This window comes from Sceloporus undulatus, chromosome 3 (assembly GCF_019175285.1).
Source record: "Sceloporus undulatus isolate JIND9_A2432 ecotype Alabama chromosome 3, SceUnd_v1.1, whole genome shotgun sequence".
NCBI classification, from domain to species: domain Eukaryota; kingdom Metazoa; phylum Chordata; class Lepidosauria; order Squamata; family Phrynosomatidae; genus Sceloporus; species Sceloporus undulatus.
The window spans coordinates 162,010,417-162,034,207 of record NC_056524.1 but is presented as its reverse complement, the minus strand read 5'-3'; the positions used below and the strand labels follow the sequence as shown (position 1 = coordinate 162,034,207).

Below are 23,791 nucleotides of genomic sequence, written 5' to 3'. Positions count from 1 at the left end.
ACAGAACAATTTGGACGCTGCACATGAGCAATGTCATCATGACATGCCCTGTTTGGTTGGGTGCGTACCAAGATGGTGCCACAAGAAGGGCTTGGAGCATGTCAATACTCAGCCCTCAGACAACCTTAGTTCGGGTCCAGGTCAGCACAAAGTGCCAGTCTGTCCTGGGCCTTATAGAGAACATAATGTGGCTATAAGTAGATGGAAGACTGTTGTTTTTTTTTTAAAAAAAAAAACAAGTTTAAGCCACTAGAAAAATCTGGGTCGTTTGTAAGAATTTTATTTAGGTTTGACATTCTGAATATCACATGTCAAAACTGTTTTTAACAGTGACATTCTTTTATATTAGTGCTGCAAACAAAAGATTCAGGACCATGTAAAACATATTCATCTATGTGTTTTCTTCAAATTAAGTAAACACTATATGTCCACTGTGTATGAGTACCAAGTTAGCAATAGCAATATTAGCTACATTTCTATACTGCTTCCCTAAGCAGTTTACAATGTGTAAGCTAATTGCCCCCAACAAGCTGGGCACTCATTTTAGCGACCTCAGAAGGATGCCAGGCTGAGTTGACCCTGGAGCCCCTGGCTGGAATTGAACCCATAACCTTGTGAGTGAGTTGCTGTAGTGCCGGCATTTAATCACTGCACCACCACGACTCCCTAAATTGGATAATTTAGAAATGTTCATTCTCCACAGAGAACCTATTGTTTTAGAAGTGGCCATGAAAATTACAGAATAAAAAACCTACACCAAAAATTGTCAAGCTTATTAACTGACACTGTCAAGCAATCAAAGAATTAATTGTCTGCATTTTAACCAATTAAATGATTAAGTTTATATACATGTGCATGTCACAAAAAAGCCCATCACAAGAAAGTGAAGGAACTGAGAATGGGAGATAACTTAGTATTTTATAAGGAAAAATGAGTAAACAGAAAGGTCATCCTGCTTAAATTTCTACTATCTTTACTGAGCAATCCAGAGCCAATGTAGTGTGTGTGTGTGTGTGTGTGTGTGCAAGTGTAATTTTAACTTCTAATTTTGCCTTCATTAATTAAGAATGCCCCTACTAATAACTCAGATTGATCATAGAAAAGTTTGCTCAATAGAAAATCCAATTTTCTTCAGTTGTTTTACATGTGAGCAAGCATAAGACTGCACAGTAAGGGTGGCATACTCTATATATTTATTGAGAAGGAAGGACCAAACTAAATATGATGAAAGAAATTTGTGATCAAAATCATGGAGCAGCAGCCATATGTAGATGTAGACTAGGGCTGAGGGTGGGGCAAAAAAGAATTTAACCTTTTTCCTGCACTCATTTCCTGATTTAATTTGCACCCTGCCAATGCTTGCTTTGTAGGGAAAGTTGTACTATGTGTACAACCTTCTAGATATTTTGGACATAAACATCCATTCTGTTTATACCTTCTCTGACAATGCTTCCAGAGGAACATCCCCAGGACTGGCTGTGAAGCTTTTTATGCCAATCCATTTCGGATTTAGTTGACTAATCTGTCAACTGAGAGAACTATATGTTTTGGTCTTCATATTAACATGTAGCTGTGGATAGACAGAACCTTCTACACATCATTTCCTTACAAATGAAGAATGAGCTCATGACAATCCTGGCTGCATGAGCAACTGAGCAGAGCTATTTTCCTACCAAATACAACTTCATTTTACGGAGAAAAGAATACACTAAATACATACAAATGGAATCCCTGTTCTGACACTCAAAGCAAAGTACTGAACACTTGAAGGACAAATTGAATGGACAAATAGCAAATAAAAACAAGTGGAATGTCCATGACAAATTACTCTCATTCTTTCCTTTTCTCATTCTCTGCCCAGTTTTGATTTTGTTGTTGTTGTTGTTAAGTCAACTCCAACCTATCACAGGGGCTTCTTGGCAAGATTTATTCAGAGGAGGCTTGCCACTGCCTTTTTCTAAGGACGAGAGAGTGTCATCCAGTGAGTTTCCATCACTCAGCAGAGAGTCAAACTCTACTCTCCCAGGAGTCCAAGTCAAACACTCAAACCACTATATATATATGTGTGTGTGTGTCAAATATTGCAATACTCCTGGCAACTAGAGAAATAAAAATGGGATGTGATGGGTTTATATTGTCCCCCTGCTGGGTGTGGCTGCTGCTGTAACTCTGTAGTACAAAACATCTGTTCAAGATAAAAGAAAGTTCAAGTGCCTTGATGTCTGAGAGGTAAGGCTGTTAAAGATTTTAATTGATGCAAACAGATGCTGTCTTTCTTGCAAGATATGTCTGTGACAAGCTGATTATTATTGCTTTGAAATATGTGTGAGGAAAACCTTTGATAGCAGGCAATTTCATATTCATTCCATAAGAGATGCTTTAACTAAAAGTCACGTGCTTAATGCTGAAGAGTATTATTTTTAGAAAGAGGGAAGGTGTGTATGTGGGGAGACATCAACCACTCATGAGGTCTTCATGATTAATTTTTGTTGTTAATGAATGGAATAAAGTCATCTGTCTACAAAATAGCATTTTCTACATGGAAAATAATATTTCAATGCCAAATATTAATTCCTGCATAGAAAATGCTGTAATTGGGGATTTATTCAGTGTAAAATTCACACATGGATGATTTGCATAGAAAACAGCATTTTTCAGCAGAGGAATAAAATATCTACACTGAATGATCATTTTCCATTTATTATTTTCCATATGTAGAAAGTGCTGTTTTCTGTGCAAAACCACCACATATGAATTTGCACAGAATGTCTCCAGAATGGCAAATATTCTCATCAGTCCATAATTCTTTTCATTAGAGTTTCTCAATACTTTAAAAAACATTTTTAAAAACTTTTTTTCCAAATATTTGCAAGTACTATTTCTATATCTCATCTCCTATCAAGACTAGCCATCATAACTATAAATATGGAATGGAAGCTGCAGTCAAATAACACGGCACCCTCACTTTAAATGGCTTACATTTCTCCCCCCAAAACTGATGGTGTTAAAGGCTTGCAGAACATCCATTAAAAGGAACATAGCTTGCCAACTGCATGTGATAGCCCACTAACCTCATGTTCTTATTGCTACCCTGGAACTGCAAAAATTACTGATTAAGCTCTTGAAAAGGGGGATTTTTCTGTCTTGCTGGTTGGGTGCTATGATATAAACCCAGAAATACAAAAATGACATTTAAAAAAATAGTCCCGTTTTAGAGGCTGGAGACAAGCTGTAACATTTTTTGAGAGCTTTGCATTTATGGATGTATGACATTGGCACCAACTTGGCAGTTCTCTAATTGGCCAGCAGACAAATGTGAGCTAGGCATGGGTTTGCTTCTGAAGGAATGAGAAGTGTTGTTTATGTGAATTTAAGGCAGCTCTAAACATCCTTGTCTGCCATTCTTAACAAGGGGCCAAAGGCATGGTCCCTGGGCTACTCTCTTACCCCTAAAGATGGTCTCTCCATGGCAAAGTTGAGGCACAATGGTGGGGCAATGTGGGAATATTTGCAGTGCTGCTGCTGCCCAGGCTGTATCTGCTCTATAAATAAATACAGGACTTTAGTTGCCAGAGCTGTCATTTTGGTTCCTCCCATAAAACACAAACATTAGGGATTTTTAATATATAGAGAGATATAAAAGATATAACTTTTTTTTAAAAAAAATGTATTTAAAGGCAGTTATCTTTGTTCATAGTCTAGTGAGCTGAGTTGTGAGAAAGCACTTAGAATTTCCACAGCTTTAGTTTCCTCTCCTTCCCCATTCTGTGTGATTTTATACTTTCCACCCCTAATTGTGATAAGAATAAAAGTTATGGACCTCTTTTGGTGTTTCTTGATGACAACGGTTGCTGCTCCACCACAACTCCAGGGCTGCCACCAAACAGGCCAAGAGCAGGCCTACTGCCAAAATGCAGAAGACCCCTGCAAAACTGTGAAGCTTCAGGGCCTTCCCGTCTGTCTGTGCATTGGTATGGCTGTTCAAGTCGCAGCGTCCCATCCGAGGCCACCATTTCTCTTTAAATACATCCAAGTATCCTGCTTCTTGTAATTCTAAAATCCTGCAGAAATTATTTAAGAGAGCAAAAGACATTATTTTTCCACTGAGAAAATTTACAGATAGGAAATTTGTGACTGAATATTACCAAACAAAGGCTATGCCAGTTGCACAATGAATGAGACTTTAACTCTCAAAAGTTCCACAAAAATCAATGACAGTAACATGAGATTCAGAAAGCTGCAAAATGAAATGAAATACAGTGGTACCCCGGGATACGAAAGCACCGCCTTACGAAATTTCCGGGATACGAAAAAATCCTATAGGAAAAAACTGTTCCGGGTTACGTTTTTTTTTCCGGCTTACGAAAAAAAAATTTGGTGCTTTTCGGCGCTTTTTCGCACGAAACGTGGCTTTCCAGCGCTAGCGCCTATGGCTTTTTCGGGTTACGAAAAAAATCGGGTTACGAACGCCGCGGCGGAACGAATTAATTTCGTAACCCGAGGCACCACTGTATAGAAATATAGCTGAGATCCTGTTCACATATTGTGACAAATTCAGAGATCAAGAAAATTTGGGGGGTGACACTGTTCAGAAAACAACATGGACATGGCTGAGGATATAAAGACCTGCAAGTTTTCTCATAGCTGATGAGAAAGTGTGACTCAGCACACCCCAAAACTCTACTGAGAAAACAGTCAAACCTTGCATGATTTTTCACGTTTTGGGCTTTGTTTTGTGAAAATTTCTTTACAAAAATTTCTTTTGAGGGGAAAAATATAAAAAACCCCAAGCCTTTTACCTAGAAAACAGTGCAAGTTTTGCAAAATACACTGTTTTATGGAAAATGTAAGATGTGTTTATCAATATTCATTTTTGCACTAAAATATCCTCCCAAAAAACATGATACCAGATTTTATATGGGGAGATGCACATGTCTCACATAATTAAGTTGCTGTAGTACTCTCTTAAATGTTATTTGCAAGCTAGGCAGCCTCCTTCCAACATGGTTATCATAGAGTAAGGGGATCAGTGATCAGTGGTGATGTGTCCACCATTTTCCTCTTTAGCTGGATGCATTGCAAGGAAGTAATCTGTGTGGACCCCTGGAGATTTCAGATGGCATCTGTTACAACTAAAAGTAAACAGCTGGATGTATTGCTGCTGATGTCCCTTGATCTTGGAAAAGCTGGAAATGGCCATGTTGCAGGGATGGGGATTGAAAAACAAGGTGGCCCAGTGCACCCACATCATATGTGATCAGGATATACACTGAAAACCACGCCAGAAGAAGTGGGGTTGCACAACAGAAAGAACAATGGGTCACACACCCATGACGTGTGGCGCCATGCACCGCTTCAGGCACAAGCCCAATTACTTTTAACGGGGCTCAAGCATACACAGAATTCCCCTTATTCAGGGGTCCAGAACAGATCCCCCTTGTAAGGGAAGGGACCACTGTACTTGGGAAGAGCTTTTGGTTGATGCATGGTAAGAATAGAATTCTGTTTCAAGCAGTCACAAAAACAGTGAGCTGTGATGTCAAGACTAACAAGATGCCAGTCAAATATTTTTGTTCCAAGGGTGTCCCCCCCCCCCCAAAAAAAAAAAAAACAAATCCCAAAGTGTCATTGGAAAATCATTGAAAAATGTGCACACACTTTTATAAACTCAGCCATCAAGGAATTTTCCAAACTATTTCTTTTTCCATGAAACAATGATGTTTACATCCTTAGATGTAAAATACTTCAATTACTGAAACACACTTCATAAGAGCAATGGATTTTGTGGAAAAAAAGTGACAGCATTGTGAATAATATCGTAACTGCTCACATGTGTAACATGACTTTGAAAAGCAAATTATAAGCAGTAGTTCACAAATGCTACCTAGCTGTAAGTTGGACCTGTATGGTCCGACTGTACAACTGCAAATAGCATAGCAATCAAGACCTAATTGTGGGTACACAACACACACACACACTGAAGAGATGCAAGGAAATTTCTTAAGGCAGTCTTGTTGTGTAACAGCTTTCAATGTGATATTATTATTATTTATTATTATTATTGCAGCTCCAGTCAGGGGTTGCTATGCAAGAGTATGGTGACTGGACCATACCCCATTATTAGGATGTGTTCTGAAATGAGGAAAGGTTTGCTTTGTGGATACACTAATAATGAAATATTTGATGCTGCAGTAGTATACAACATTCAATGACATAAACTAGAAGTAACTGAAGTAAAAACCCCTTCCAATGAACATCCAGAGGTTTGCCCTCAACATCAAGCTGTACATGGGTTTGCTTCATGAGAAAAAGCAATAGACTGCATCCTCTTCTGGTGACCAGGGAGAGGTGAAAGAGAACATTAGCAGTTGCAAAATAGTCACTATTGCCCCTCTTGTGAAGACCTGTAACATGGATTTAGGGACAGGAGCCTTCTATTCAGTTCCCCCCCCCCCACTACTTTGCTTTTCTTCTGATATTTGGTTGGAAGTCCCATTAGTAGTTGCATAGAGAAAGTGGTACTGTAATAACAAATGTGCTTGATGTTGCCAGCTGAACCAGCTGGTTGCAGTAATAGTCATCATGAAGCAGAGCTTCAAACTTTTCCTTTAAAGCGTAACCATAATAGCCACAAAGAGCAACCATCCAAGGGTTATCAGTTGGTTCACTACACCCGAGTTTGTTTAAGCAAACTACTTCACATATAAATACATATGTCTATTGTTAAAATTTTAATAATGTATTTCAGTGGGGTTCTGGTGTAATACTGCACAGTAAAGCCCCCATGCTCATTAATATTGCTGCAAGTTCCACTGGTAGCCATGGAATCTATTAAATAATTAATCCCTTACTGATGATCCCATCTTAAAGCTTTTGACTAATTTGCCACTATTGCTTTTTTAAAAATGAAGCATTGCTTTCTCATGCAGTTCTGCATCCCTAAGTCAACCCAACTGGGAAAAGTTGTGTTGCTTCTGGGGCCATTTAGCATGCCATAAAAACTGTGAAGAGTATTTCCTCGAATGTGCACATGACTTCAAGTTGCCTTTCACTTATGTCAATCCCATGAGTTTCATATGGTTTTCTTAGGCAAGGAATTACTCAGAGGTGGTTTTGCCAGTTCCGTCCCCTGAAATATACCCTATATCAGTTATTTGTTGGCAGTTTCCCATCCAAGTACTAACCAGAGCTGAACCTAATTAACTTCCAAGTTGAGAAACTGGTCCTGAAACCAATCCACCATGAACAAGCTCATGTGCAAGACTCTAAATACCAGGACCCTTGGTTTAACAATGAGAAGTAATTGAAGTGAGGTCAGTTTTCTATTACCTTTGGGAGAAGAGATCCCTGTATGGACTGCCATGTTGGAGTGCTATTCCATATCCTTTGCTACTGATGCTGTTTCCAATGACTGTCACAGAACATTCATCATCTGTCAATGCTGCATATTCCACTACTGCAACATCCCACAAGAATGCATAGTTGCCTTTCTTTGCCTGTGAAAATAACAGCAATTTTATTTTATTTTATTTTATTTTTAAATTGAACCCTGAAAGTATTTATCAGTCTTGGGTATGTCCTCCTAGAAATTCTAAGTACACTCTCAGCTCCATGACAGAATTTTGCAGTTCTCAGTTTCTGAACTGAGAGATAATTTTCACTGCAACATAGAAATTATTTAAGACTCCCGCAAAACTTTCACACAAATTATGTCAGACTGTTGACATTCCAAATTCACCTTTCAATTTCATTGTAAGTAAAAGTACTTTATTCTTTATGGCAGTATAAGATATAGAAAGATATGGAACACAAGTGTCACACGTGTGTGTGTGTATAATTTCATAACGTTCCCAACAAAAAGAATTCTCACAAACATCTTCTTGAATTTACTTCCAAGGCTGCAGCTGCAAAAAATTTAAAGCAGAAGGACACTTTGGACAACTCAGTTTTTGAAACAGACTTGAGAAGTGACTTCTACTGTTTGTCAGCATTGGAATGTGCATTTCAGATGTGCATAAAAAAAAACACGAAGAAATGCCTTTGTAGCCAGACCATGGGCCATGCAGTTCATCTTTCTATTCCCAACAACAGTCAGCAAGATGTCTCTGAAGATTTATAATCAAGGAACCATGGCAATAGTATTTTCCTGTTGTTTCCCCCCAAAATTTGGTGTTCAACAAGTATACATCACATGCACATGAAGCTTCTCTTTACCTATCATGGCTAATAGCTACTGAATGGAGGAATGAGGCAGATTGCTTATCTGGCATAATTGCTATCAGAAAGAACACTGACATAGTATATGTAAAGCAGAAGTGTCTTTGACATCTTCATTCTCTCTGGACTCCTCAGTCCACTTTTTTTCCTGGCCAAATAAAGGATGAATTGCTACTCTTGCAAGTCCTTGCGAGTGGAAATTCACCTTTGAAAGAAGTTGCATTCCTTCACTTTATGACTTTTTATTTTTTAAAAACCTAGCTTTTGAAATCAGAAGTAGACCCCTAGTCATAGGTGGGGTTGTTTAGCATTTTGTACAGTTTGGACATCCCTTGGAGGGTCCTAGAGGCAATACACATCAGCTTTTGTACATGCTGCAGAAAAAACATGTTGGCTACACCTCCCTCAGCCAAGTCAAAAAGCCACAATTGGAAGTTGAGAGAGAACTCCTAAGGAAGGAGTGAGTTTGTTCTGAATCCTGGCTAAGAAAGCTTGTAAATATTTGTTCAGTTTTGAATTCACTCATCACTACTTTGCTACTCCTAAAGTGTAATTACTTTATATTTACAGTTGGCTAGATTAACAAATTCAATAATATTATTTGATTCTTAATTTAAAACCTGTAGAGGTCTTTACTGTGACAAAGTAAAGCTTTGCAGGTGTGAGAATTAATGGTGCCTTCAGTTTTATTTCAGAAAAACAATGTGCCTCAACTATTGGAATCCTGGAAAATGGTGAGCTAATCAGAGGAAGGCTTTTGTCTAATGTCATGGTAGAGGGGAAAAGCTGTACCCTCCCTCTAGTTTCACTTGTGGCTAATATTGATTTATATTAGTACACACCTACACAAGCTTGTCTGCAAATGTCAACCTTAATTGGGATTCCAAACAGTGAGTGCATGCAGTGTGTGTGATGAATGTAAATCACTTCGGTTAACATAAGATATAAGCAAGGTCTCTGGAAGAGAATTCGGGTGGGTGATCATTTCACTGGTTAAAGTAATCATTGACTTCCCAGTGCATTTAACTAATATGTTTTAAAGTCTCTTGTGAATGTACAAAGAACAGAGAAACAGATGGCCTGGAGAATCTAATGCAAACAAATGAGTTATCATAAACACTGGCTTCCGAAATATTAATATTTTAGCAATACTTTTGAGTTTTCTCATCAGATCCAGAGGAGTCACACTTATTGCTAAATAGAAGAATGCCAGTGTTTCCCACTAGCACATGCAAGTTTCGTTTTCTTTATAGTGTTAGCATAGTACACCTAAATAAAAGGATGGTGAATCCAACTAAATTTTACTGCAACCACGGTAGTGGGGATTAAAATCAGTGCTATATGAGTTATGTCCTCCCACCTTTTAGTGTACAGTAGAGTGCATCTTGTGTTGTGTAACACTGGAAGATTTCTTAAAGTATATATTTGATTGATTGGTCATAATAAGTAAATAAGAAGTTTCAATATTATTATATGATAAAGATTCTATAAACCATTATGATGTGGTAGGGGAAAGTAGATGCACTACAGCTATTTGTACATGCCATAACAAATATGCTGGTTTTTAAATGATTCAGTCATTATTTCCCTTCCTTTAAGAAACCCTGAAAAAATATAGTTGCCTGAGAGTAAGAGGGAAGGCCTAGGATTCCCAACAGACTACCAGTCCATTCACTGTGCACGTGTGCAGGCAAAAACAAAATGGTAATCCTATGCACAACTACAGCAATGTTGAGAGTTGCAACTTTTCTTGCTTCCATCCATATGCACCATAAATCCTATGCCACATATTGTGAGAGTTTGACCACCTCAGGTAACATGCTGTTATTTATTTATTTATTTTAGTATTGTTATATATTTTACTGCCAGGGATGGGGAGACGTGTTTTTGAGATTTTCTGCCTCCTGTACCAAAATATCTTTGGTGGCTTTGAATGCTAAATATGCACTGACTTAATTGAAGGGGCTGGGTGTCATTTGCTTCTCTGCCTTAGGAAACAAAATGTCTTTGCACAAGCCTACAAATAATATAGCAAGTAATAGGTCTAGTACAGCCTATGAGAAATTACTTCACTCCAGCTGGTGCACAGCTCCATTTACAATTCATAAAATAGAGACAAAATCCAGGAGCAAATGGAACCTGAGACACAAGGTTGCACCAGACATGTTTGCTTCATCTATTTTGTATCTGTCTGTTGCTTCAGGGTTTTTACTGTCACCAGCTCTCTGGAGCCTGCAGTCTGCTGACAGGAATGATAGCCCATATCTACAGTATGTCTCCTATTTGCTCCACAGGTGCTTGGGGAAATATTATCATCCGTAGGCATTCCATTTCCATTACAAGCCAATGCCTCAAGAAGAACACTGCTGTTTCCATCTCAGCTGTACAGACTGTGTGTGGATGAGGCAGAATTTCTCCTTTTTGTTCTGAAATGACAATGACAGTCTGAGCTACAAATAAGGCACCAATAAGGGTTTTGACCATGCTTGTTGCCTTCTGTCTTACTCATAGGTGGCACTGGCGTTTGGAGGCCTATAATGACAATTTGTCACAGCACGTTAAACAGACCACAACTCAACACAGACAGAAGTGCATTTCAGTCTCTTAAGGCTATGTTGGAAGTCAGCCATTATGTTAACTTAGCTCCTAAATACTACTGTTGTTTAGGTTTTAAAATATCTTGCCTTGCATATACTTATGTATATCAGCATATGCATGTATTTCCTGTGCATGTGTGTGCCTGTGCATGTAAGTGTATGTATGTGGATCTAATCAAATATGTCATAAGTTGTGTGTATGATTGGGTTATTAGGTGTTAATGTAGTAATATAGAGGTATCATTTTAAAATTGTATAGTGTGTTTATTGTGGATATGGATGATGATGAAGGGTATAATGGTGGGAAAGAACCTTGATGATGGTATACAGTGAAGATAATTGCTTAGTACATGAATGAATGTGGGATGTGGTTTCTCAGATGAGAAAAAAATGTAGAGGGGAAACCAAAAGTGTTGGGTGATTACACCAAGAAGGATAGTGCATAGTTATAGGGAGCATACAACTCATGTATTGAAACAGCTTCACTGGTTACTGGTTTGTTTCCGAGCACAATTCAAAGTGCTGGTCATGACCGATAAAGCCCTACACGGCTTAGGTCCAGACTATTCAGGAGACCATATCTCCCCATACAAACCACCTAGAGCCCTAAGATCCTCAAGAGAAGGCCTTCTCTTGGTCCCACCACCTTCCCAGGCTCATTTGGTGAGGACATGAGAGAGCCTTCTCAGTGGCTGCTCCTATCCTGTGGAACTCCCTTCCATGGGAGGCTAGGCTGGCTCCCTCCCTGCCGGCCTGTCGCCAGCAAGCAAAGACATTTTTTGGTCAAGCAAGCTTTTTAAAATCATGCAGGCCTGGTTTTATTGAGGAATTGCCGGGGGGGGGGGTAGATTAGTTTTATCCTTTAAAATTTGTAGGATGTATTTTTTTTAGAAAAACTATTTACTGCTTTAATTGGATTATTTTAATTGTTTTTAAAGTGTTGTTTTGATGTGTGTGCGCTGTGAACCGCCTTGCTGTCCTGGGTCCCAACTTGGCAGAAAGCCTGAGGAATAAATAAATAAATAAATAAAATAGATATGTACTCTATATCTTCAAACATCCCCCTTCTAGCACCTACAGTTACGTCTTAGCACAACCTGCATACCCTGAGGTGTATTTGGGCTCTCCTGTATTTTCATATTTCATATCTGGAGCCAGCATGTTCTTGAGAGGTCATGATGACCTTTATGAACACTAGGTCAGGTTCCCAGGAGAAAAGGAATTAGAACCTAAGACAGGTGGATGATCCAGATAATAGTACAATCAAACCTAAATGGCTGCACTAATTGCTTCTTTCTTCCCTCCAAATCCTCTGCAGTTCCTCTTACACCTTGAGACAAAGGATCTCTTTGCAACCAAATCAATAAGCCAATCTCTCAGCCAGTCCCCTGGGATGTTCCCAGCCACCTCATCCCCAACATTTAAAACAACATGGACATACTTGTCTTTTCTAGTGATTCATGCCTTTTCATGATATGTCTCCTGTGCTAGGAGAATGGGCCGGGCAGAGCTCAAGCTATTTAGGACCAGTCCAGCCCACCTTCTCCCTCTTTCAGAACTTTGACCCATTGCTCAGTTTGACAGTTTACTGGGATACCATCCTGGCAACCTGGAACTCAATATTATTACATCATCAATGTGCCTGGCACAGTTGTTTAATGTGGCTTCACTGACCTTATACTGGGCTGGGAGGCATTAACTGTCATGGTTATGGCAAGATCACAAAATAAAAAAATAGAGAAGAAAACAGAGAGGGAGAGTTGTATAACTCTATGAAGATTTCCTTTGGGACCCACTGATCTGTCTTTTTAGCAGTCAACAGTATCCATAGAACTCTTCCCCAGATCCTCATTTCAAAGAAACTGATTTTCTTCCTATCACCTTTCTTCATTGTCCAGCTTTCCCAACCATACATAGAAATGGGAAATACAATGGAACTGATAATCCTAACTTCAGTATTTAGTTTTTATATTTTTACACTTCAGGAGCTTGTCTAGTCCTTCATAGCTGCCCTGCTGAGTTTTTCTGAGTTCTTGACTGCAGTCTTGATTCTGATGAGGGAATGACTCAAGGTATGGAAAATCTTGAGCTATTTCAATGGCTTCATCTTCTACTTTAAAATTATGTGGAATATCTGTGGTTATTGTTTTTGTTTTTTTTAATGTTCAGCTGGAAAACTGCCTTTGTACTTTTTTCAGTAAATGTTTCAAGTAGTCGCTATTTTCTGCTATTAGTTTGCATATCTTAAATTGTTGATCCTTCTTCCAATGTTCATACCTCCTTCCTTTAAGCCTAATCCTGCTTTATGTTCATTTTACAAGTTAAACAGGGTGATAAATTTCAGCCTTGCCAGACCCTTTTGCCAATTGGAAACCATTCTGTTCATCTATATTCTGTCCTGATGATAGCTTATTCTCCTGAGTAGAGATTAAACTTCCTCAAAAATGTCACAAAGACAAAATGTGAAGCACATTCAACAGGTTCCTCTCTACATGAAACATCCCTGGGATTTAGAAGGAACTCAAAATGTAATGTATTTTGGTCAATAAGTGGAAAGAAGTCTCTGGAAGCTCTTAGCACCAGCCAGAATAGTTCTCTTTCTTCATACACATATTTGATCATCTTGGACAAAGACGTTTTTGCCTTTCATCCCTCCACTCATTATTTTTTTACAAAACAACAACAACATGCCACCAAAATGAATGATAGCATTCTGGACTTTGTAGACACATTTCTATGTCCCCCACAGCAGTTTTAGGCCTGAAAGGGCTCTTTCCAAAACACACAGAGTCTTTCCATTTCAAAACGACGACAACAACAAAACAAACCAGACAAGCAAACAAAGCCTTTCCTAGCCCTGAAACATCTCAGCGGAACATAACATTATTATTTTTATTGCTTTAGAACAAAGTCATGGTAAACAACAAGAACACTCCAGTGCAATAAAACATGCTAAAATTTCCTTACTAAGTTAAAACACATCATATTCATGTACAATACAGTAAAAGATTTCCTAAAAGCAGTAGATAAACAACACATTATAAGCTTCTTTAGAATAATTTAATGTCCAAGAAAAAGAAACCCAGTGTCCATCCATATGACACAAATACAAAACTCTGTTGTTGTTGTTGTTTTAGTTGTGTGTCATCAAGTCATTTCTGACTTATAGTAACCTTAAAGTGAACCAATCACACAGTTTTCTTGGCAAGATTTGTTCACAGGGGTTTTTGTCATAGACTTCCTCTGAGGCCAGAGGCTGACTTGCCCAAGCCAGCGGGGTTTCATTGCCAAGCAGGGGTTTAAATCATGGTCTCCAGGGACTCAGTCCAACACCCAAAACTGTTACATCATGCTGGCACTATGACTCCACTTTAAATGTCATAATTCCATCCTATGGAATCCTGGGATTTGCAGCTTCATGAGGTATTTAGAATTCTCAATCACAAAACTCTAATGGCTCATCAAATGTCAACCAATGGATTTCATAAGATGCAGCAATGGCATTTCCAGTAGAATTATAGCTCTGTAATTGTGCCATTTAAAATAGTTCCCAAAGTGATATGTCTCAACGAATTGTCAAGTTTAATTTGTACAGAAATTTTAGAATTTAACTTTGACTTAAATGCATTGGCCAAAGTAGCAAACTTTACCATCAGAATGTGGCAAATCTTTTTCTGATGATAACAGCATTGATTTTTCCTGATTTGTTCTTCCTGGAAATTATTCTAAAATGAGCTGCAAAAGTTTTTCCTATTCCACCCAAAATACAAACCATCAAAATTTCCTGTATACTAAAGTCCTCAGCAGATTTGTGACCATGAAGACAAACTCTTTCTTAATACAAAGAGTCCACTTGCAGTGTCCTTCTAATTAGGTAAGCAGTTATACAGTTGGCCCTCCTTATACATGGCTTTTTTTATACATGGATTCAAGCATCCACGGCTTGAAAATATTCAAAAAAATATAAATATCAAGTATGAAACCTTGATTTTTCCATTTTATATAAGGGACACCATTTTGCTTTGCCATTGTATTTAATGGGATTTGAGCATACACTGATTTTGTTATTCACAGGGGTTCCTGGTACCATACCCCAGTGGATAACAAGGGTCAACTGTATGTCCAAATAGGCCTTCATAAAGTCCATTCTATAATAAAAGACTGTAATATCAATTAAATAGTATGGGAGGGTGAAAAGAAGAAAGGCCACATGTTCAAAAAGACAGATTTCTCAGTTTAGTGTTTTGTAGTGTAAAAAAATCAAAACTGCTTACATACTGTCCTGAAAACCCAAAGTTACTAGCTGCATTTAGTATAAAGCTTCTTCATGAGCTGAGTTCCTACTCATCATAACTTGATAATTTAAAAATCTGAATGGGTACCAAAAAAATTATGATCTTTATGTCTACCAAAGGCATTATTGATGGCAGCAATAATTCAAGACTAACGAAGGCTGTCAGTGATGAGGGAGGAATGGCAAGAAATAATGTGTTTTATGCAGCTTCTAATGATTGTAACTTAACAGCTCCTCCCCAGCTGCAGATGCATATGTGGAAGATATTTTAGTTTACAAATTTCCACATGTGAGGAAACTAAGTCTCGCTGGCTGCTCCTAGCTATGAAACTCTCTGCCAGTGGAGGTTCATTGGGCCTCTTTCCTGCTGTTTCTTCACCAGTAGGCAAAGACTTTCCTCTTTAGGATCACAGAATCATAGAGTTGGAAGAGACCACAAGGGCTATCCAGTCCAACCCCTGCCAGACCATCAGCTTTTAACTGCTTGTGGCAGTGCAACAAGTGTATTGGTCCTTAATATGTAAGAGGTTTTAATATGCTTTTAATTGTTTTAAATTGTTTTTTAAAGTGAATTGTGTCCAATTTTTAAAAAATGTATTTCAGACTATTCTAGTTATATTGCTTTAACATATGGGCCCCGTACGGATGAAAAATGGGCTATTAAATAAACAAAACAAACAAACAACAGTGTCTTTGGAAATTATAGACAAAAGGTGCATTCAGAAATCCGGGAAGACAACTGTCCATAAAAATTTAGATATAATTGGGGAATGTCTAGAAACCAAGTCTCACTGGATGTATTCAATAAGTGGATGCCATATCATGTGGAAAGTCAATCCAGAATGTAAACATCTCGCTCGGTTATTAAAGTCTGCAATTTTCTCCATTAAACACAGGTCCCAGAATCTATTCCACCATCCTGCAATGTTCAACTTCCCAGTTTTTTATTTCTTAGCAATATCAAGCCTGGCAACAGCTAAAACAAAACCAGTAAGTTTTTTTAAGTTGCAGGGCTTTATTTTCATCCATAAAAAAGGAGAACAGGAGCAGGAATGGTGATGATTGTATGCTTTGCTTAGTGATCTTGGAGATTAGCTGCAAAATTCCTGCCCAGTATTCATGTGCTAAGGGACAATCCAACCACATATGTATAAAGGTTCCCCTACCATCACAACCCCTCCAACAAGGGGGGGGGGCATTGATAGACCTACAAGACAGTTTGACTGCGGTAAGATACCATTGGTGGACCTATTTAATAGTATTTTCTTTAATTGGACTTAGTTTTAAATGTGAAGTGACTCCAAGGTCCTACTTCTGATGATGAACCCTGTATACTTTAGACCTGAGCAGTTGATTTGCATGTGTGCTAATCCTTGCCAGGAGTGCTGGATTTCAGGGGTTGCATTGAGGCAAAGCATCCTAGACTTTTGCTAATTTATTAGGAACCCAGAAAACCTGTCAAACCATTTCACTATTTTATCAATCTCTTGAAAGGAGTCAAGTATGTTTTTAATGTACAGCAGCATATTGTCTCTGTAAAGCCCAATTTTATCCATGGTCTTATTAATTTCTGTCCTTTCTATCTTGTTATTATTTCTAATCAATGTTGCCAGAGGTTCCAACACTATTGCAAAGAGAAGCAGGGACAAGGGACAGCTCTGTTTAGTGCCTCTTTGAAAGATGACAGGTTCTGAGTCCTCCTTATTAATGTATATAACTGCTTGCGAGCCCCAATAAAGGTTCCTAAGCAAGTTCACAAAGGGCATCCCAAAGTTAGATTCCCTAAGCAAGCCAAAAAGATAGGGCCATTCAACCATATCAAGGGCATCAAGTGAGACCAGCTCTGTACCTTCCCTTGGGGCACAATGTATGATGCTTAATGTTCTCCTGATAGCATCTGACAGTCTATGCCCGGGCATAAACCCTATTTGCTTTGGGTGGATATAGTCAGTGATGAAACCATCCAATCTTACCGCTAAAATAGAAGGCCACAGTTTGGTATGTTAATTAATTAGTGCAGTCAACCAAAAGGATTGCTCAAGGGTGAAAATTCATTTGTTTTAGGGATCGGCACAATTTTTGATGTTTTCCAACTACAGTATGTAGCACTTTTCCCTTCAGCAAAATTTCATTTAGTCACACTACTAAATGGATATTAAGACAGTCTTTAAGGAGTTTATAAAATTCCGCCATAAAACCATCCAGGCCTGGGAATTTCCACAGCCAGATCTGTTTGAAAGCAGTATCCAGTTCTTTGGTAAAGATGGACTTGTTAAGGGCAGCAGTGTGGTAGTTCCTGAGTTTTTTTAAAGAATATATTTAGGGACTTAAATTCAGTATTGTCAAGATCAACCACTTGGTCAGAGGAATATAATTTAACATAGAAATTACTATTAGTATCTACTACAGGAATTTGCTGTATCTCTTTAGGTGGTTGATAATCATTACTTCTATTTATCACAATCAATATGTGATGTCCAAGAGCTCAACTGATGAAACTTCACCCATATATACTTAAAAGCTGACACTTTCACCAATAGCTTTCCAAACACTGACCACTTACAGGGTTCAAACCTGTTGCTAAAAACACCATTTTAGTTTTCTCGTCATTTCAGCTGAGCAAATTTTGCTGCAATAATAACTAAATTATTTCAGTAGTCTTCTGAAACCTATTTGAATATAGTAGCATTATGCTGTTTGCATGAAGCACAGATGAAATAGCTTTGCTACCTATTTTTACTGGAAGAAAAATCATGGTCCTGATATAAAATTGACTTTATCATTTAGATAAAAATTGAAAACAATGGAGCCAAGATATAACCTTAGCAAACTCCCTTTGAAGTTTTAACAGGGATAGATAATTGGCCATGGATGCCAAATATGACCTTTAAAGTGATATCAGTATAAAGGTCTTTCATTTTGCTCTAACTGCCTAATATCTATATTTAGATTAATTAGATTTCTACATCCATGATATCTTAGGATAAAGTTTTAGAACAAATAAATGAAACAAAGGTTCCCTATGTCTTTTAACAACAAGAAGTTGTATCAGAAAACAATGGTCCATTCTCAAATATCCGGGCTAAAATCCAGTCTGTTCAGGAGCATGTTTTTCTGGGGGTGGGTCTAAACTAGCCAGAATATGCCAAGCCGCCCCCTGAATTTCTGGTCCTGAATTCTCCCCATTTTTTCTTTTTACCTGTTCTCATTTGCTGCAGGTTTTTGGTTCTCAAAGCAAACAATGGAGGTACCCTCCCATGTGGTCTGCGTTTGTTATCACTTCTGAGGTCAGAACAAGGTGCCTAGCTATGCTATTAATGTTGAGCACCATATTCTGACCTTAGAGTGACTTGTGCCCATGGTGCCAGATGGCTCACAGGGACCATGAGTAAAGGCAGCTGTCTTTATTGCTATGAAGACAGCTGGAACCCAGCAGGCAAAAGGTGAGTCATTTAAATGTGGGTTAAAGGAAGGAAGCCTTGAATCAAGTGCGGGTGTTATTAAGATAGCCTGCACCCAGAATTCAGGTAACTTTATCCATGCAGACAAGCCCACAGTCATCCAGTCTTCTAATTTCAGAAAGAGATGCATTGCATGAAGATTTGTATTAAGCAGGTCATGTTGGGTTCTAATGGACTAGATCATTACATTCCTTCCCCCTATTAAAAAATGGGTACAACATTTGAGGAGTTTTATTTCTTGGGGAAATTTGCCAGATCTATTGATATAAGTAAAGAAAGAAACCATCCATGTCTTGAAAATATTTTTTGTACAAAATATCCAAAAAGTCAACCTTGGTTTTGCCATTTTATGTAAGGGACACTTTTTTAAAAATCACACTGTATATAAGGGAATGAACACCCATTAATTTTGGTATCCGTGAACGAGTCCTGGAGTCCTAGTAGATATAAAGGTCCAACTGTATTTGGGGGATGGAATTTGACCTTTGGAATTATGTTTTAATTGTAGCAATTAAAGATTTTATTTCCTTAACACAGGCATGAGGCCACAAGGATGAAAAAATTGATGGTGTGAAAATGAAGAGTTCAACCATATCATCCAGCTGAGATGTATCATAACTTTTATATAAAATCTTCCCAATGTGCCACAGATATATAAGAATATGATTCATAATGGTTCCTATTCTACCTCTACCTAAATGACACAAGGTGAATTACTGATTTATTTTAAAGGGTCTGTGTGTCAGATTTTATTGGAGGGACAGCAACAACTAAGATTCACTAGGATGGTTATGTGGCCTTCTGGAATTTTCTACTCTAGTCATGGAGAAAACTTTCTCATTCTTCTCAACTCCTGAAATCAGAAATGCATATATACTTATATTTCAGATTCTTTATGTGACTGAATATGTCCTGCCATTGCAGTGAATTTGAAATACATGCTATTATGGACTTGGGTGTGCAAGAGGGAAAGTTTAATTGTCAGAATGTAACATGTAAGGGGGTGGCTGACTGGGAAACTCCTCTGATACACTGGAAACAAGCCCCTTCTTTTTAATTCCTGGTAAAGATGTGTTAATTAAGATGTGGTTCCGTTCCTACCTCTCGGATAGATTCCAGATGGTGCAGTTGGGGGACGTCTGCTCCGATAAGAGGGAACTGACATCTGGTGTCCCTCAAGGAGCTATTCTGTCTCCCATGCTATTTAACATTTACATGAAACCGTTGGGAGAGATCATCCGGAGATACAGGGTGCGGTGTTGTCAGTACGCTGATGACACCCAAATTTGTTTCTCTGTGTCTCCGACTGATGTAGTGACTAGGGATGGTATCTCTCCTCTAAATGCCTGCTTGGAGTCGGTAATGGGCTGGATGAGGGAAAACAAACTCAGTTTGAATCCAGAGAAAACGGAAGTACTGGTGATAGGTTCCCTGGGTCCGGGCGGTGAGATTTGCCATCCTGTACTGAACGGGGTCACGCCCCCTTGAAGGACTTGGTTTGCAGCTTGGTAGTACTCCTGGACTCGTCGCTCCAGCTGTCATCTCAGGTGGATGCGGCAGTCAGGAGCGCTTGTTATCAGCTTTGGCTGATACGCCAGCTGCGCCCCTACCTGGACCAGAGAAACCTTGAAACTGTAGTACATGCTCTGGTAACCTCTCGATGGGATTTCTGCAATGCGCTCTACATGGGACAACCCTTGTACCAAACCCGGAAACTACAGTTAGTGCAAAATATGGCAGTGAAACTGGTCACTGGGTGTTCCAGGTCAGATCATATAACAGCAATCCTGAAAGATCTTCATTGGCTGCCTCTGCACTTCCGGGCTCAATACAAGGTGTTGGTTATGACCTTTAAAGCCCTAAATGGCTTGGGCCCAGGGTACTTGGAGGACCGCCTCTCCCCATATAATCCGCCCCACTCACTCAGGTCAGCAGGGAAAAATGTGCTAGAGGTCCCTACTGCATGTTATGCAAGGACCTAGCACAGGGCCTTTTCCATCTCGGCCCCAAGATTATGGAATAATCTATTTACAAAAAGAAGGATTCGAAAAGGAACAAAATGATCTGGATAAAATAATTGGGGCAAAGGATAAAGGGAAAATATCGAAGCTATATAATTTGTTTTTGAATAGGTAAATGAAACAAGAAATAATATCCACTCATATGATAAAGTGGGCTGTTGAAACAGGACATGAAATACCTCTAGAATATTGGGAAACTGCATGGGAGAGGTTAAATAAATTTACAATTTCACAGGAGCTAAAGGAAAATTGTATAAAGGTTACAAACAGGTGGTACTACACACCAGTAAGAATTGCAAAAATATATAGATTAGGAAACAATAAATGCTGGAAGTGCCAAAAAGGAAAAGGGTCATATCTTCATATGTGGTGGGCTTGCCCTGTAGTTAAAAGATATTGGTTAAAAATTCACAAACATATCAAGCAAATTTTGAACATTGATTTTCCTTTTGTACCAGAATTATATCTATTAGATATGACCTCATTTATTGATACGGTGTATGAGAAACGATACTGGAGGATACTACTGAATTTAGTTACATGCGCCAGAATTCTTTTGGCAAAAAACTGGAAATTATCTCATATACCCTCTATTGATGAATGGCTTTTAAAGATCATAGAAGTTAAAGATATGGAAAGTGCAACGTTACTACACAATGAGAATTATGAGGAGAAAACGGAAAGGGTGAGGGAATGGGATCCTATCCAGAAGTACATAGAAATAAAATGGAATATGGAACTGTGAGGAAATAGTATAGAAGAAACAACTGCAGCTATAAGGGGTACTTGTATAAAAAACAATAGCAATGTAAGGTTTAAATTTTAAGAAAAAGAGACACTCGGTTTAGCATTGAGGGGAAAGATGTTTCTAGAACGCCGGGAAGGAAGGTCTCAGATTATTAGTTAATCGATCCGAAAACTGCTGAAGGGAACGGGTAAATATACATGGATGTGTAAAAAAAAAATTCTTTTCAATGGTGTGAAGAAAGAATTTCAATTGAATTTCATTGTGATCTGTATAAATTTTAACAATACACTCAATAAAGATTATTGGAAAAAAAAAAGATCATGGAATAATCTTCCAGATGAGCTCCGCTCCACCACATCTTTAGATACTTTTAAGAAGAACCTTAAGACCTTCTTCTTTTCTCAAGCCTTCCCCTCATGAGATGTTCCTTCATGTTTCACCCCCTTGGTTTGATGACCTTGTGATGTTTATGGATTCCCCCACTCAGCTGAACATGTTGTTTTTATTGTTATTGTGACTGTTTTTAGATACTGTTTGAATTATTTTTTTCTTGATGTATTTTTTACTTAAACTTGTACGTTGCTTTGATGAAAATTGGAAAAGCGGAATATAAATAAATTATTTATTATTTATTATATTATTATAATTACAGCAGATAATTTAAGAATATAATATTTAAAAAAAGACAGGAGGTGTCTCTCCAGATTCTGAATGAAATAACAGATTAGGAAACAATAAGCCTAGCAACTGCATATGAGAATCAAATTCACTAAATTCCCAAAAAAACAGTATGTGTATAGTGTTTTGCAATATTGTAAAAGGGTAATGAGACAAAGAGAGTGAATTGTCTAAGACCACGCAAATGAAATGTGGCCAAAGCAGTATTTGAAATGAAAAACTTCCTAGATCATAGTCTACACATTTTTCCTATGCTGAACACCTATTAAATTAATATCAAGAGCCCATAAATATGGTCTGCAATCCATTTGCAAACTTGCAGCATAAAATGTGTTTACAGGTATCCTAAAAATTACAGAGGAATAAACTTTACTCTCTTATACTGACACCATTGAGAAATTCCCTTAAGAGACAAATGATAAAGCACAAAACAATGCAGATTAAAAACTCTATGACTTATACAGGGATATAAAACAAGCCCTTTGAACCTGCTAAATTCAATAAAAAGCTCCCACAAAACACATGAACCCCCACTAGATGCCAATTTACATGGGCTTTCAGAATGTGCTTTGTAAAGTTCATCTCATGAGCCTATAAAGAAAAACTGAGCTACTCTGAGAGTGAGACATAAAGGAGATTGTAACATCTGCACAGCGGTGACATTTTAAAAAGACAATTAGCAAGGAGTAATAATGAACAATTTTTAACAGAGAATGTAGTTAGCAAAATATAGATTGGTAGTAGGAAAATACTGTTGGACTTCTGGTGGTAAATCACAAAGCAGGGAATTACATTTTGGTTGTGACCTGATGAAACAACCAATATGGAATTGGTAGGCTGACCAAATATTAAAGGACTTTGGATAGCAGAATGCTGTTGGAATTCAATAGGAGCCAAACTGTAAGAGAGCTAGTTTCTGTGTTTCCATAAAGATAACCCAGAGATTTGTCAAAACTCTTATTTTCAGTTCAAATTCACCATGGAGTTGAAAATCAAATTACACCACTGCCCTCCAAAGAATTTCTGTCACTGAGTGCTTTACAGTGGATGTAATTTTGTATGGTTTCTGTCAACATTTTAACAAGCTGTGCTTTGAAATAATAGCATATGATAATACTGACTGAATAGTAAAAATGCAAATCCTGGCTTATTTTGTTGCAGCATACAGGAACAAAAGTATTCCTCCTGCAGGGCAAGATTATGAGACGTTTCACACATGTCTGACGATTCTTCACCTTCAAGGTTTGTTATTTTTAATGCAAAGCTCACATAAAAATCATGTGCTTTTTTGTGCAGAACCAGTGCATTTTATGCAAAACTCTTGCTTTTGCACAAAACATTTTTTCATGCAAAGACAATGGCCAAGATCCTGCACTGGGAGACATACATACCTCACATAGCTACATCACCCGATGCTACCGCTTAAAAGTCTATATTGTAAGCTGTTCAGACCTCCACCTCACAACACAGACATTTCAGAGTTTTGGAGAGTGGGTATCTCAGCAATGATTTTCCTTCATCTGGACACACTACAGCAGGCACTGGGAGGGACCTATGGGGATCCTGAAGAAAACTTTCTTGCAGTACATCCAGCTAAAGGAATCCTCTTGCTTTTTGACAACCTGAAAATGGCCATGGTGTTGGGCAGGACATTGTGGCCTACAAGGCAGGTCTAGTAGGGCTTCTGATTGTTGTGGGGCTGGAAGAGTGTTCCACTCTATGCAATGACTGAAAAACAGAGTCATAAGGTCTTAAGGCAGACTTACAACAGTGAA

The 23,791-nt window shown here is 38.3% G+C and overlaps 1 protein-coding gene across 8 annotated transcripts in view; it reads right to left on the bottom strand.

Annotated features, from left to right (window-relative positions):
* GRID1 (glutamate ionotropic receptor delta type subunit 1) overlaps window positions 1-23,791 on the bottom strand; it is an 887,376-nt gene that overhangs the window by 22,544 nt on the left and 841,041 nt on the right. For 4 of the 8 annotated variants that reach the window (XM_042459512.1, XM_042459515.1, XM_042459513.1 and 1 more), the window contains exons 14-16: window positions 7,330-7,496; window positions 3,821-4,061; window positions 3,448-3,537 (exon numbers count right to left, since the gene is read on the bottom strand). In XM_042459512.1, coding sequence (XP_042315446.1) covers window positions 3,448-3,537; window positions 3,821-4,061; window positions 7,330-7,496 — 498 coding nt within the window. Of the gene's footprint in view, window positions 1-1,260; window positions 3,543-3,820; window positions 4,062-7,329; window positions 7,497-23,791 lie in introns of those variants that run through there. The other 4 variants (XM_042459519.1, XM_042459520.1, XM_042459518.1 and 1 more) reach the window with 3 other exon arrangements.